The sequence below is a fragment of the Pongo pygmaeus genome, chromosome 17 (genome assembly GCF_028885625.2).
Source record: "Pongo pygmaeus isolate AG05252 chromosome 17, NHGRI_mPonPyg2-v2.0_pri, whole genome shotgun sequence".
Taxonomy (NCBI): Eukaryota; Metazoa; Chordata; class Mammalia; order Primates; family Hominidae; genus Pongo; species Pongo pygmaeus.
Genome location: NC_072390.2, coordinates 73,899,191 through 73,916,014, shown reverse-complemented (window position 1 = coordinate 73,916,014; position 16,824 = coordinate 73,899,191). Strand labels below are relative to the sequence as shown.

Here is a 16,824-nt window from a genome sequence, read left to right as displayed (position 1 = left end):
GAACCATAAGCCTTGAAGGAGACAGAAACAAAAGAGATGTCAAAACTGAGGCTGTCTCCCTCCTTGGGTAAATCCCGAAGGGCACATGAAGAATATCCCGTTCTTCATTTGAGAAGATTAAATTCTTGTTTTCTTTCCAGTTGGTATTTGCTTTCTAAACTGATTGCATTTGTGGTTGTCTAGCTGAGCTCATATTATTTGCTATGCACATTTTCAAATTGCATTTGCTTCCTTTCTGAGTATGAATTCAAATGGACAAGTTGCCCTTTTCCAAACTAATCCTTAATTAGCTTCTGTCAAGAACCTAAGAGATGCCAGGGCATGGGCACCCTCCAAATCAAAATACATTGTGATTGTCATGGGAGGGAGAAATAGAATAAATGAATGATTAATCGCACTTGCTACGTCAAATCATATGGCAGTTGTTCCAAGTTTCATTTTCAAAAGATTAAAAACAACTTGTTTCAATTCTGTGCTAATTGGCAGGCAAGTTTTCTTTCTCACTTGGTGGCGATGAAATGTGGATATTAAAATGCACAGCTGATTAATCTCTGGGTTTGAATAGAGGAAAAAGGAGACCTTGGTCTACAGTCAAGTTTTTAAATATGATGCGTTGACATCATGAAGTTGAAGGCAGTGGAAGCTTCTGGAATGCCAGGCCAGAAACAAATCCTGAAAGGAATTATGACCTTGAAGCTTTTATTAAGCACCTACCAGATTGCCGTTACACTGGACATTTTTAAAAACGAGAATAGTCCTTGCCTTATAGTTGATGATACAGGGCATACAGTAAAATGCTAACTATCTAGTGCCCGAGATTTCCTTGTGGTGAAGAAAGAGCTGAATGTGCTCTCCATTTCACAGCCTAGTTCCCAAGACAGGCTCTTAGCAGACACTTCCTGGCAGTCCCCCTTTGTGTCCGGTCAGCTATTAACCTTAGACCGAAAGAACAAGAATAGCATGGATATTAATTTCTTGTGGCTACTGTAACAATTACCACAGATTTCATGGCTTAAAACAATAGAAATTTATTTTCTCACAGTTCTGGAGGCCAGAAATCCAAAATAAATATGACTGGACTGAAACCAAGGCGTTAGCAAGGGCTGCACTCCGTGTGGAGGCTACAGGGAAGAATCTGTTCTTTCCTTCCTCCAGCTGCCAGCCCCCCTTGGATTGTGGCCACAGCATTCCAAACTCTGCCTCTATGGTCACATCATCTGCGTGTGCATGTGTGGCGGATGCATATTTCCTCCTGTCTCCCTTTTTAATTTTTTTTTGAGATTAAGTCTCACTGTCACCCAGGCTAGAGTGCAATGGCACCATCTCAGCTCACTCCAACCTCTACCTCTCAGGTTCAAGCAATTCTCCTGCGTCAGCCTCCCAAGTAGCTGGGATTACAAGCACCTGACCCCATGCCTGGCTAATTTTTGTATTTATAGTAGAGATGAGGTTTCCTCATGTTGGCCAGACTAGTTTCAAACTCTTGACCTTCAGTGATCCAACTGCCTTGGCCTCCCGAAGTGCTGGCATTACCAGCGTGAGCCTGGCCTCTCTCTCTCTTCTAAGGGTACATGGGGCTGCATTTAGGGCCCACCTGGATAATCCGGGACAACCCCCACATTTTAAGATCCTTAATTTGATCATATCTGCAAAGACCCTGTTTCCATATAAGGTAACATTCACAGGCTCCAGGAATTGGGATGTCTTTTGGGGGACCGTGTTTCAGTCTACTGCAGCATGGATATTTGGTATCCAGTGAACCCAGAATTTCAGTGAAGCCCAGTTTCACCCTTTATTTTAACCTTTGCTTCATTTCAGCATCTTTTCTGTCCCTTGCTCTAGCACCAGGAGAGGGTCAGGCCTTGAGTAAAATGCCCTCCAGACTAACAGCTGGGTGGGAAAAGAGGCAACATTCAGAGACTGAAAATCAAGATGACCAGACCTGCCCTGGTGACAGGGGACGGAGGCTCGGCCAGGGGCCCGTGATGGGTGCTGGTCCATTCAGTGTCTGCCTGCAGACCCCTGCCTCCGACAAGGCATCAGCCGTGGCCTTGGCTTCCAGGAGAGAAGATGAGGCACATGGACAAGAAACATGAAATAAGCATTCCAGGAGGGAAACGAGGAAGCCAAAGGGAGCAAGTGACCTGAGTAGGAAGCTCAGTGCCCTGGCCATCAGGGTGGGCTCAGGGCTTGGTATAGGAACAAGGGAAGAGGGACTTGAAGGGTTAAGAAAGTCTCAGAGCAAAAGTAGCTGCTTGGGGACAATTTCAAGAATGTGATGAGATTAGAGAAACAGGAAATGAAAAGCCCCGCAGGCTGCTTGGGATCCAGAGGCCTCCCTTCCTCCCTCCTCATTCTGTCCCAGAGGAATCAAGTGCAGCAAAATGCAGCAATCACATGAAACCTGGGGAGGAGCCAGGATCTGCTGAGCAAAGTTAAAATTCCGCATCAGTAGCGTCCGTCCGCGGCAAGTCCTCTGCTGTAGACACACATGGTGCTGGTTGCACTTTAAGAAAATGCTCTGGGGCGAGGCACGGTGGTTCACACTTGTAACCCCAGCATGTTGGGAGGCCAAGGCAGGCAGATCACCTGAGGTCAGGAGTTCAAGACCAGCCTGGCCAACATGGCAAAACCCCATCTCCACTAGAAAAAACACAAAAATGAGCCAGGTGTGGTTGTGTGCACCTGTAGTCCCAGCTTGCTTGGGAGGCTGAGGCAGGAGAATCACTTGAACCAGTGAGGTAGAGGTTGCAGTGACCTGAGATCGTGCAACTGCACTCTAGCCTGGCGACAGAATGAGACTCCTCAAAAAAAAAAAAAATGCTCTGCTACATCTCAAGGAAAATGAGTCCCTGGGCCTACCTGACACAGTGCTTTGCTTTCCCGCCCCCACCCCTGCCCCCCATTCTGGATGATAAATGCATGCTTTTGATTCTAGGGTGCGTTTGAGAGGCGTTAATACACAGTTCTTTCTATTAGTTTGCTAGTGCTGTCTTCAGAATTTTCCACAAACTGGTTGGCTTAAAACAACAGAGATGTATTATCTCACAGTTCTGGGGACTAGAAATCTGAAATCAAGGGCTGAGCAGCACTGGTTGCCTTCAGAGGCTCCAAGGATGAACTAGTTCCATGCTCTCCTAGCTTCTAGAGGTTGCCAGCAGCCCTAGGCCAGGAGGCGTTACCCCAATCTCTTCTCCAGCCTTATGGAACGTTCTCCCTCTGTGTCTGTGTCCAAATTTCCCTCTTATAAGGACAGCAATAATGGGATTAGGGCATACCCTAATCTAGTATTACCTCCTGTTACATATCTGCAAAGACCTTATTTCCAAGTAACTTAACATTCACAGGAACCAAGGGGTTATGGTTTCAACATATCTTTTGGGGAGACACATTCAACCTATAACACTCACCGGGTGGGGATTAGTATTGATTACACTGATATAAAAACCATGCGGGACACTGGATTCATTCGCTAGGGCTGCCGTAATGAAGTACCACAGACTGGGAGGCTTAAACAACAGGAATTCATTTGTCCCAGTTCTGGAGGCTGTATGCCTGAGATCAAGGCGCTGGCAGGACTGGCTGCTTCTGAGGCCTCTCTCCTTGTCCTCTAGGAGACCGCCTTCTTGTGTCCCCATGTGTTCTTCCCTCCAGGCGTGTCTGTGTCCCAAGCTCCTTTTCTTATAAGGGTACCAGTTATTGGTTAAAACAACCCCCACCCCAACTCATCTCATTTGGGTTTAATAATCAATCTTTTTTTTTTTTTTTTTTGAGACAGGGTCTTACTCTGTCACCCAGGCTGGAGTACAGTGCCATAATCACAGCTCACTGTAGCCTCAAACTCCCAGGCTCAGGTGATCCTCCTACCTTAGACACCTGGGTAGCTGAGATTACATGCATGTGCCACCATGCCCAGCTAATTTTTTGTATTTTTTGTAGAGATAGTTTCACCTTGTTACCCAGGCTGGTCTTGAACTCCTGGGCTCAAGCAATCCGCCCACCTTGGCCTCCCAAAGAGCTGGGATTTCAGGCATGAATCACTGTGGTCTGGCCCAATTATCTCTTTAAAGACCCTGTCTCCAAATAGAATCCCATCCTGACGTACTGGGACTTAAACATACGAATTTGAGGGAAACACAATTCAGCCCATAACATACACAAATTACAAATAATGAAGCCTACAGTATCATAATGAGGTTCTTAGTATCAATTCCACATTTAATGAATTGATTCTCTTGGAATACTTTCATTGATTTTTGCCCAACTCTTGTATCTGTAGCCAATCTATGGTTTCAGTTGACTAAGTATCATCCCAACATGAATGTTGATATTTTCATTCAAGTTAATGAGTAATACAGATGTGAAACAAGGAAGATGTATGTCAGAACTTATTTGTCCATGATGTGAGCAAATTTTGTGCTGAATTTTATGACAGTTGGAGTACTGAAGATACTTCCTTATCTTTTTGTGCTATTCATAATGTAACGGTTAGACATTATACACTTCTAATTTGCACTCAACATTTTATCCATTAATTTCCTCAGTCTAGACAATAAAACAATAAATCAAGCCCTGACTTGTAGCAATTGCTAACTTCCCTGATGAAGATACAGCCCCCGTGGCTGACCCCCAGCTCTCAAGGTGACATCCCTGAACATGAACTTAGAAGGCCACGCACAGTAGCATAGCAGTGACTTCCACTATACAGACATGAGAGCTGTAAATAACTTTAAGAATACAGATAGATTTTTTTTTTCTTTTTTCTTGTTTTTTTGAGATGGAGTCTCACTCTCACCAGGCGGGAGTGTAGTGGTGCAATTTTGGCTCACTGCAACCTCCACCTCCCAGGTTCAAGCGATTCTCCTGCCTCAGCCTCCCGAGTAGCTGGGATTACAGGAGCATGCCACCACGCCCAGCTAACTTTTGTTTGATAGTCTCGATCTCTTGACCTCGTGATATGCCCACCTCAGCCTCCCAAAGTGCTGGGATTACAGGCATGAGCCACTGCACCTGGCCTACAGATAGTTTTTTTTAATGTAGTGAAATTGTTAGAAGTGATGAGTTTTGAATATTTATTACTTTTGGGCTGGGCATGGTGGCTCACACCTGTAATCCCAGCACTTCAGGAGGCCAAGGTGGGCAGATCACCTGAGGTCAGGAGTTTTGAGACCAGCCTGACCAACTTGGTGAAACCCTGTCTCTACTAAAAATAGAAACATTGGCCAGGTATGGCAGCGCACACCTGTAATCTCAGCTGCTCAGAAGGCTGAGGCAGGAGAATTGTTTGAACCCAGGAGGGGGAGGCTGCAGTGAGCCAAGATTGCCCCACTGTACTCCAGCCTGGGTGACAGAGTGACTCTGTCTCAAAAAAAAAATTATTACTCTTGTTCTTAATATATAATTTAATTGTAAATTTGCGTGAGTTAGCCCCTAAAAATAATTATATTTTACAACCACCTTGACACTTAACAATTGGCTCTCTCAAGCCAGCACAGACTGCCCGTAGCACACTGCTGGGCTTAGGAGTTGGAATTCCTTTTTCTTAATTTTAGGTTCTAGGTACATGTGCAGGTTTGTTACAGGTAAACTATGTGTCATGAGGGTTTGGTTGGAATTCCTTAAAGTTGCTGTAGATTTCCAGAATTGAGGACACAGCCTGGCCATTTACAGGTGAGGAACCTTGTTAAAGGTGATGTGTTAAGCAAGATGATGTGGCCACACAGCTGGTGATTGGCCTAACCAGGAGGTGGTTCCAGGCCTTACCATTGCCAGCCTAGCACAATTTCCACTGCTTAGTATCCTGTCTCTAAACCTTGATTCTTTTACAAGAGAAGTACAATGAGGAAAGGAACAAAGTGCCTGTGGGAAGGTTCAGGGGGTCAGGCAGAGAGAGAAAGAGAAGGAGTAAAGAGATCAATTATCAACACAGAAGGACAGCCCAGACAGGGGACCGACCCTGAATTACAATAGAAATAGACAAGTATGAAGAAAGAGGAAGGGCAGCTCATTCCGTGGTGGGTAATGTAAACCAAAAATACGATTCTAAGACCCCCAACCATCTGAATGCACTCTTCCTTTCAGCCAAGGGCATTCCAAAGTCAACCTGAAAAACTAGTTCAGACCACAAGGGGAAGGGAGGGGGGACATCCCTCATTACAGCCTCCTCCCTTTCAGAATTCAGGCACAACCTGAATTCTGTTAACGTAAGACTGAGAACAGACTTAAGTCTGATAAGAGACATTGACAACCTATTGTCTCTGAAGCTTGCTACCTGGAGGCTTCATCTGCATAATAACCTAGGTCTCCATAATCCCTTATCTTAACCCACACACTTCCTTCTATGGATTCCAGGTCTTTAGATAAACTCTTTCAACCAATTGCCAATAGGAAAATCTTTGAATCCACCTATGACCTAGAAGCCACCCCACCCCCTTCCAGTTGTCCTGCCTTTTCAGACCAAACCAATACACATCTTACATGGATTGATTGATGTCTCATATCTCCCTAAAATGTACCAATCTGCAGTCTGACCACCTGGGCATATGTTCTCAGGATCTCCTGGGGCTGTGTCACAGGACATCAGTCACTCATTTTGGCTCAGAATAGATCTCTTCAAGTATTTTACAGAGTTTGACTCTTTGTAGACATTAAGGAGAAAGAACATTTAAAAATAACCAGGAGAGAGGATACCAGTGATCTTTTTGGATGTGGTTTTTGTTGTGTTGTTTTGTTTTTGAGATGGAGTTTAGCTCTTGTCACCCAGGCTGGAGTGCAATGGAGTGATCTCAGCTCACTGCAACCTCCGTCTCCTAGGTTCAAGCAACTCTCCGGCTTCAGCCTCCCGAGTAGCTGGGATTACAGGCGCCTGCCACCATGCCCAGCTAATTTTTGTATTTTTAGTAAAGATGGGACTTCACGATGTTGGCCAGGCTGCTCTTGAATTCCTGACCTCAGGTGATCTACCTGCCTGGGCCTCCCAAAGTTCTGGGATTACAGGCATAAACCACTGTGCCTGGCCTGGATGTGGTTTTTGTACGTGATAAGAGGTTGAATGTAGGACTTCTTAGGTTTATGGAGTTTAAAAAAACAGCAACAAAACCAGAAAGAGTGAGTCCAGAACACTCGCTAAGGACTTCAGCAGCGAAAAGAGACATAAAAACCCCAAGATCCTTGGAGGATGGCAAAACCAAAGCACGCAAAAGTACTCGGTGGATTTTGTTTCTGTAAGGATGGTGGACATGAGAATGTTAGAAAGCAAATGGAAAAAGATGGTGGAAAGGTTGAAACGGAGTCTCCTTTTAGAGTTAGATTACTACAATGTTTCCTACCATGGCTGCCCGTTTTAATCCATCTTGCCCACTGCTGGATTGAGTCTCTCTAAATATCAGTCTGTCTCCTGTTGTAGAACAGCCATGACTCAAGGACTCTCTCCACATTATTCCTCAGGCCCTGGCCGATTATCCAAGCTCCTATACAGCCCATGCCTGCCACCATCTTTGTGTTTGGGGATTGGAGGTGGCATTTAAAAATGCCGTCATGCAGCTGGGCGTGGTGGTTCACGCCTGTAATCCTAGCACTTCAGGAGGCCGAGGCGGGCAGATCTCTTGAGGTCATGAGTTCAAGACCAGACTGGCCAACATGGCGAAACCCCGTCTCTACTAAAATTGCAAAAATTAGCCAGGCGTGGTGGCGCATGCCTGTAATCCCAGCTACTTGGGATGCCGAGACAGGAGAATTGCTTGAATCCCGGAGGCAGAGGTGCAGAGATCACACCATTGCACTCCAGCCTGGGTGACAAGAGTGAAACTGTCTCAAAAAAAAAAAAAAAAAAAAAGAAAAAGCTATTGTGTGATATTTAATACATTAAAAACGCATAAACAATAAAACAAATGCCTATGTTCCCACCACCCAGCTTAAAAAATAAAACTTGACCAATCATTTGAAATGTGTATTCCTAATTGCATCCCCACCAAAGCTAGCCCTGGACTGAATTTGGAGGTTATCATTCTCATGCATTTCTGAACATTTGTACTACATATGTAGAACCACATAGAGCAAGATAGCACCTTAAATTGCATTTGTTTAAACTTATATATGTATATAACTTCTACAGCTTATTTTTTTTTTCTTGATGTTATTTCCATGCGATCCTTCCATATTGATATGTGTAGCTCTGCTTCACTCTTCTTGCTATTGGGTTTTATTCTGTTTTTCTTGTTTCTCTTGTTGTGGCTTATTTTATTTATTTATTTATTGCTTTTTTTCTGAGACAGAGTCTTGCTTTGTCACCCAGGCTGGAGTGCAGTGGAGCAATCTTGGGTCTCTGCAACCTCCACCTCCCATGCTCAAGTGATCCTCCCACCTCAGCCTCCTGAACAGCTGGGACTACAGGTATGCGCCACCACACCAGGCTAACTTTTCAATTTTTAGTAGAGACGGGGTTTCGCCATGTTGGCCAGGCTGGTCTCAAACTCCTGAGCTCAAGCAATCCGCCTGCCTCAGCCTCCCAAAGTGCTGGGGGTTACAGGCGTGAGCCACCGTGCCCGGCCCTGTTGTTGCTTATTTTATTCAACAATTAAAAGTGCAGACTCAGGAATCGGATGATGTGAGCTGAAATACTATTTCTACCACTGCAGGCAGGATACTTGGCATTTCTGTGGCTCCATTTCCTCTTTTATAAAAGAGATGATACTAACGCTGTCCTCCCCTGCATAGTGGCTGCTAGAACTAAATGGCACCGCTCCCGCCCAAGCCTCGGAATGATGTCTGCCGTATAAAAGTACTCACTCACCAGTGACTCTTATTCTTTTTCCATCCGCGTGACTGCCAGGAGAACCAAGCTGAGAACTAAGGTCAGAACGACATGCTGTGCTCAAAAATCTCAGGCAAAATGTCAGAGCAACAGCGCCAATTATTTTCCGGTACATTAGAATGAAAATCAGTTTAAAAAACTACCGATTATTGTATTCATCTGTTAAAATAAATTAAGTCATCTATCCACTTAGGTAAATCATTCAGTTCTTTCCCAAACCATTTATCTTGGAGATATCTTTTTAACTTAAAAGATTTTCAATTTTCAGGCTCCTACAGATGAAACAAGGTCAGTGCATGACTAGAGCGACTTACAAGGCAAATATAACATTAACATGGCTGTGACTAATGATGACAATATGTGCCACCACCTCATCACCAGGAATCTGAGCCAGCCATGGCACCTTCTGGATTTTCTTGGCCCGCTTATTTGGCCCCAGTTTGTCAGAATGTTCCCTGTCAACATCAGCAAGTGTTGTAGCAAAACACAATCAATTTCAAAATGGGACTTGAAGAAGATGGCTAGTAAATCAATTGGATTTGTATTCTCTCGCTGTTTCATTAAGTATCCGGACATCTAATCCCGTGTAGAATGGCAACTGCCTCATATTATGTGCTATTTTGAATTACAGAATATCAGATGAATGCTTTTGATTACCTTTACAATGGATATTATGCTACTAAGTGTTTTTCAATACAAAGTACGTTAGTCATGCATTCAAAATGTGAATGGAAATTGCTATGTTCATTTGTCTGGCTTTGGAAAAAGCAAGTTTTTACATTTTTCCTTGTTAGTGGTTTCCATCAGCATCAGCTATGAATCATTCTTCTGAAAAAGAGGTTACCCCAATGAAAACACATCTGATTTTTTTGTCCCTTTCCAGCAGGAAAGTATGTGTCTCTTTAGTTGTGGGAATGATTTTGGGAAATACTAATAATAAACTTCTGACCATCCGAAGTCCATCTATATCACATGCCAAGAGGTGTGGCTACAGTCTCACTCCTTCCAGCTTGAGCCCGTGCATTTACCAACACACTCCTTAGCATTTACTATCAAGCACAGAATGGGCAAGACTTTTTCCCCAAATAAGGAAGCAACTCATTACTAAAAGCAAACTAAATGTCTAGAAAAAGAAGCCAGCCGGGCGCAGTGGCTCACGCCTGTAATCCCAGTGCTTTGGGAGGTCAAGGTGGGCGGATCACGAGGTCAGGAGTTCGAGACCAGCCTGACCAACATGGTGAAAATAAAAATACAAAAATTAGCCAGGCATGGTGGCGGGCACCTATAATCCCAGCTACTCAGGAGGCTGAGGCAGGAAAATCACTTGAACCCAGAAGGTGGAAGTTACAGTGAGCCAAGATCGTACCATTGCACTCCAGCCTGGGTGACAGAGTGAGGCTCTGTCTCAAAAAAAAAAAAAAAAAAAACCCAAGATATCTCATATAACAGTGAAATGTTACCCATATTGATGACATCAATGATGTTAATAATAGCATTATACAGTGTATAAACTATTCTCATCTTTTTCTTTTTTGAGAAGAAGTCACGCTCTGTTGCCCAGGCTGGCGTGATCTCTGCTCACTGCAACCTCCACCTCCCAGGTTCAAGTGATTCTCCTGCTTCAGCCTCCCAAGTAGCTGGGATTAGAGGCGTGCACCACCGCACCTGGCTAATTTTTGTATTTGTAGTAGAGACGGGGTTTTACCATGTTCACTAGGCAGGTCTCAAACTTCTGACCTCAAGTGATCCACCCACCTTGGCCTCCCAAAGTGCTGGGATTACAGATGTGAGCCCCCGTACCCGGCCTCTCATCTTAAGAGGTTGGTCGTCTTGAGATTCTTCTGGCTAGACTGAAGGTAGAGCCTCCTCCACTAAAAATTCCTCCTCCCTCTTTGATTCCTAGTGAAATGCAAATTAAGGCTCATCTTCTCTTTCCTTTCTGGTTCTGTGTCTTTAATTCTCAAGAGTTTGTTTAGAATGCTCCCAGCACAAACCTCCACTGCCCTGTGTTCACCTACACAATGGGCCAGGGAAACCTACTTACTTCTTAGAGCGTATTCTTTGGGCTTCACTGAATTCAGATCGGAAAGGAATTCATCAGTATCTTGCATGCACTTCAGAGAAATGTTTCTTGCAGGAAAAACAAAAGGAAATTGAAAAGACAGCAGGCAAAATAGTAGAGTCAGGCTCATCATTGTCTCCTAACCTGTTAGGATAAGGCTCACGTCTTTGACAAACAGCCTTATATTTATGAAACACTGGTGTATAATATGTCGCGGGTAAATGGGACATGCTTGCTCCTTAACAGGCGGCAAGACTAGCTGCATCTCCAGCTACCTGCAAAGTGGCTGAGATGAACAAACCATGGAAACCAATTTATATACAACTTGTTATTGTTGAGTAACCCAGCACTGTGGATGTGGGGGCTGCTGACCACCTGGCTTCCTTTAGTTATGCAGATTAACATTTCCAGTTAACATGGATAATGCTGGATTTTCTCTAGCTAGATGGCCTGGTGTACGTCTCTGGGTTTCAAAAATATAGCGACTATGTTAAGTGGCGATATTTGGCTTTTGTCCAAGAAGGATGATGAACTCGTAAAACATTTGGATGAATGATAAAGAAGGGTTTCTCTGTGATGGTCTGCATAGGGTATGCATCTATTAAAGCGTGTGCTGGACTTTGAGAGTGGTATCAGCGTGGGACTGTTGAACTGCCCCGTGGGAAGGAAGTTGTTTGCAGTAGGACAAATATGCACACACATCCACATGTGGGAGTTTCAAAAACACATCCTGGGAAGTCAGACGCTGATGAAGGACCATGGGAATAGTACGCAAGTACTTTAAGAAGACATAAAACGTGTCGATCTGGATTTCTCATGGTGTAAATATTCTTTTTCCAGAAAGGCTTGCTTTAAATAGTAACATCCATATCTCCATTTAAAATGGGAAGCAATTTCTGTAGATCTTGTTTACACTGCTGGAACACATCTGCACTTGTGGGTGGCCGTGACTCAGTTGTGCTTCCTGCTGCCAGTTGGCTTCAGAGCATCTTCTATTCTAGCATCCCAGACCACTCCTTTCTATGCACACACCCTGCCGACTCTGACTTCTGTTCCTTTGTTCGTGCCCTGCCCTCTGTCTGGAGCAACCTTCTCCCAGCTCCCCTCCTGCTGGGCATCCTCATCTATTCCTACTTATTCTTCTAAGTAGGTGTTGGCTCTTCCAGGAAGCCCTTCTGGGCTTCCCCTCTGAGAGTAGGCTATGAGAATAGCCTGTTCCCTCTGCTGCCTAATTGCTTTGCACACTCCCTTTACCTCCTCACTTTGAAGGTATCTATTTCTGCCTCCTTTTCTCTTATAGACTGGAAGCTCCAGGAGGGAAGGCACTGTGCTCTTTTAATCATCCTGGAATGTTCTCAGGCCTTCTGGGTAGTGATTAAGAGCCGAAGCTGTTCCTTACTGGCTGTGTGACCTAGAGCAATTGTGCTGTCTCATTGATCTTATCTTGAAAATGAAGATAATCATAGTCTCTACACCTTGGAATTATGAAATTTAATATGAAGTATTAAAAGAAGGCCAAGTGTGGTGGCTCATTCCTGCCATCCCAGCACTTTGGGAGGCCAAGGCAGGAGGATTGCGTGAGTCCTGGAGTTAGAGGTTACAGTGAGCTATGATTACACAACTGCACTCCAGCCTGCATGTCAGAGCAAGATCCTATGTCTAAAAAAAAACAAAAATTTTAAAAGTACTGAAAGAGGCTGGGCGTAGTGGCTCATGTCTATAATTCCAGCCCTTTGGGAGGCTGAGCAGGAGGATCATTTGAGCGCAGGAGGTCAATCAGCCTGGGCAACATGGTGAGACCCCTGTCTCTACCAAAAATTTATAAAATTAGCCAAGCATAGTGGCACACACCTGTAGTCCCAGCTACTTGGGAGGCTGAGGTGGGATGATTGCCTGAGGCCAGGAGGTCAAGGATGCAGTGAGCTGTGTTTGTGCTATGGCACACCAGTCTGGACAACAGAGCAAGACCCTGTCTCAAAAAAAACAAACGGTACTGAAAGAGTTCCTGGCCTATTATAAATACTCAAGAAATACTATGTATTGTCCTTATATTCTAAATGCCCACTACATACCTGGCAGATAATATATATACTAGATATCCTGATAATGTATCTACAAGGGGACACTACAGTATCTGACCTTTTGTAGACCCTTAATAAACGGTAGGTACTATGGCAATTTAGGATTTTTTTGTTATTGGCTTAAAGAAAAAAACATTCAGGCACACAAGCTGAAGTAGTTAACACACTATCAGGTAAATAGTTCCCTGGGGAAAAAAAAAAACCAGATAATTTAGATCCAAGTTACAAAGGGGGCAGCTTTAAAACAAATAATTTTCTAGTAGTCAAAACTACTCAAAGATGAACTGGGGCTCTTTCAAATGACATCACAGTCTCCAGCCTTGAAGGTGCTCAGCTGTTTGTTGACCACGAATGAAGGCATTAGAGAGATTCAAGCCTCAGATGGTCCTTGTACAAATTAACTCTCAGGTCTCTAACTTTGAAATCCTCTGCATCTACCTTCAAAAGTATTTTCGGCTGGGCACAGTGGCTCACGCCTCTAATCCCAGCATTCTGGGAGGCCAAAGCAAGCAGATTTCTTTGAGCTCAGGAGTTCAAGACCAGCCTGGGTAACATGGTGAAACCCCATCTCTACAAAAGCAAACAAAAATACAAAAAGGATTTTTTTTTTTTTTTTTACCATTAATGTGTTGGTTATTATTAAACACCTCTGAAAGTTGTTGTCTAATTGAAGTAGACATTGAAATTTCAATGTGAAAATGAAAGCATCCAACTTGGAATATATAGCTAAATCAACAACTTGTAGGAAAAAGGAAACTGAATTTGGTGCCAGAAACCAGGGTTTAAGTCCTGGCTGTTACAGAAGCAGGTTCAATTTCCCTATCTGTAAAATTATGAACTCAGCCTAGTTCACACAGTTGCGTTGTAGTATGAACTTAAAGCTCATGATACAAAAACATTTATAGAATCCCGAGTCCTAAATAAATGTTTGTTAGCATTAGAGCTCTCACTGCCAAGTTGCTTTTTGGGTTTTGTTTTGCTTAACCATCTTTCTACCTTAGGAAAGGGTGAGAGAGGAGATTGAAGAAACTAGAGGTTTAGATAATTTGAATGCAGTCTGCTGGTTTCAAATCCATGGATTGAATCAATGGTGGAAAGAAAAGATTCAGAGGGAAAAAAAACAACTTTTAAAAATACAAATAAAACAATATAGTGTAACAAGTACTTACATCGTATTAGGTATTGTACGTACTGTAGAGATGATTTAAAGTATAGGGGAGAATGTAGATTATATGCAAATACTAGACCATTTTATATCCAGGAATATCAGTGGATTTTGATATCCACAGGAAGTGGTTCTGGAACTTTTCCACTGCCAATACCAAGGGAAGTCTGTATGAATGATTAAACAGAAAAATTTCTGAAACTTGGATTTATTCCCAGGTTAGTTGCTGATGTCATGTAGTCACTGAAAGTAAGAATGACATTGCTTTTAGAATTCAGCATTAAATAGTTCATCTTTTTTCAAGTGGAGAAAAAATATAATGAGCAGAACCCACCTCCACATTTTAATCATTAGGAATAAAAACCACATACGATGGTTTAAAAATACTACCTAAATAAAAAGGAAAGAGAGGATCTTACTTCTGGCTAATTAATAGCTCAAGATCCTTCTGTTTGTCCCAACCCCTAAGAAAAAAAAAATTATGACTAATCAAGGCTCAAGGAAGCTCAGTCATTTTACGAAAATATTTTAGGTACCTGTTTTGTTTTTTGTTTTTTGCAAGCAGTTTGCTGGGCATAAAAATAGGATGTGAAAATAAATAATGCCTTCGTTTCCTGAAAGCAGGTCTCTAACGTTTCCGGAAGCAGCAGCAATCAACCGGCTGGTGCTATTATTTATGACATGGTCACTTTATTCAAGTAACTATTGAAAAGGAAAGGGCATTCGGCCTCCCGTCACTTGGCAATGGGTTTGAGAAAACAAGGATCAGTTTTGACTGTCCAGAATAAGGATCAAAGGGGAAAATATAACTAATACCCACAGCTCTCAGGCTGCAAAAGGAAGAATGCCTCTTGCAATGAGAGGAAATGGCAGTTTCAGATTAGAAAGCAAGCAGAGAGTTCATGGAAAATCTTAGAACATTCTTCCAGGGGATGGCAGACACTTAGCACATAAGCATATCATGTCAGGCAGTGATAAGTGCCAGGGAGAAAAATAACGGGAAGCAGAGATGGAGAGTGGCAAAGCAGGTGTGTGCTCAGTGGGTTGGGCACATTTCAGTAAGGGAATCGGGGAAGGCTCTCCAGGCAGGGGACTTCTGTGTGGACCGGATGTGAAACATGTGAAAAGCCCTCATGAGAACTGGGGAAAGAGCATTCCAGGAGAAGGAAGAGGATGTGCTGAAGTCCTGTAACAGGAATATGAATTGTGGATAGGAACGAAAAGAGAGAGTGACGTGGGAGTAGGGGGAAGTGATACGAAGTGAGGTTAGGTATGGTGACGGGAGCAGGGAGGTCTTCCAGGGCTGGTCTTATAGCAATTGAAGGGCATTCGCTTCCATTTATTTTGGTCTCTTCTGAAACAACAGATACTGGCATGTTGTTTAGCTGGTGTCTTATTCAGAGGGAACCAAGAGTCTAAACTTTAGGTTCTCCCCATGATGTTGGCACTGCTTGTGTCCAAGACATTCAGCAGTTCCTTAAAGACAAACTGACTTCCCTCACCTTGACAAACAGTTCACAAGTCTACTCTCAATTCAGAGTCACCACGGCCATTGCCACCATGCTGCCATCACGCCACCAGACAAATGGTGTTGAACTGGCCCGCTCCTTTGTATCACCTACTGAAGAGTCGAGCAGGAGCATAGTTTTGGTCATCCCATGCCTGAAGTTAGGCTGCTGGGAGTCAGGGTGAGTGACCTTCTGGATTCTGCAGTGGGAGGTAAGATCTATCTCTTGCCAAGATTCATACAATGGCAGGTGCCCCCAACACTGGAAATGGAAGTTCAGGTGCTGAACTGGCAAAGTAGAGACATTCATTACTCCTGCTTACAGATGCATCTGTTTCCACCTTGGAAAGGGTGGAAGATGTTGCTCTACTTCCTGTTAACTCTTGTCAACATCACACCATCCTCTCTGATCAGCGGACCTGTGCCTACCTTGTTCTTTTTTAAAAAATAAATAGCATTTGCTCTCCAAAAATAACCAATCCAATTAAGCATGACATGACCTGAAGGTCAGGAAATGACTCATGGACTCGGGGGCGAAACCCACACTTTCTGGAACTCAGTTGGACTTGGAGGTGTGCTATGGTGGACTCTAATTATAGAACTCTCCCGGGTGAAAACATGGTCTTGCCAAGGACTGTGTTTGCAAACGGATCTGCCATGGTCATGTAATGTACAGTTCTAACCATAAGAAAAGCTCGAGGATAAAGCAGCTTGCAATAAAATAGCACAGCAAATTTAATAATCAGTTCCCTTAAATACTGGGAAACATTATAAATAGCGCTATGTGATGAGTCAGAACTAACCTCATAAATTGAATTTAGAAACTGGTAAGGAATATCTTCTGGGAAATGCAATTCTGTTTCCTTGCATAAAAACCACTAGGGAAAAGGTATAATTCCAGGAGAAACCTGGCGAGGTAATTTGAAAGGGTAAATGTAGAATCTGAAGTACCGTATTCCATCGGAGAGCCTGCCTGTAGGGGACGAAATGCATGTCGACAAAACAGGCATAGAACACGCACTCCTGAAAGTGCGTGCCACGTGTCGGTGATCATTATAACCTCCCACTCAGAAACCCAGATCCTTCATCCACCCTTCTTTGTCCTGTTTTGTGCCCAACACACGGACCTCTATAGACTGTTACTGTGGCTGCCTTGTCATCTAGCTTGTATTTAGCTTTGGCAGGTGGGAGGTGCAG

At 43.6% G+C, this 16,824-nt stretch overlaps 1 protein-coding gene across 1 annotated transcript in view; it reads right to left on the bottom strand.

Moving 5' to 3' along the window:
- LOC129018789 (O-acyltransferase like protein-like) overlaps positions 1–11,007 on the bottom strand; it is a 72,412-nt gene extending 61,405 nt beyond the window's left edge. The window contains 1 exon segment of the mRNA XM_054460644.2: positions 10,857–11,007. Within this exon segment, the coding sequence (XP_054316619.2) occupies positions 10,857–11,007 (151 nt within the window).
- Between the last annotated feature and the right edge of the window lie 5,817 nt (positions 11,008–16,824).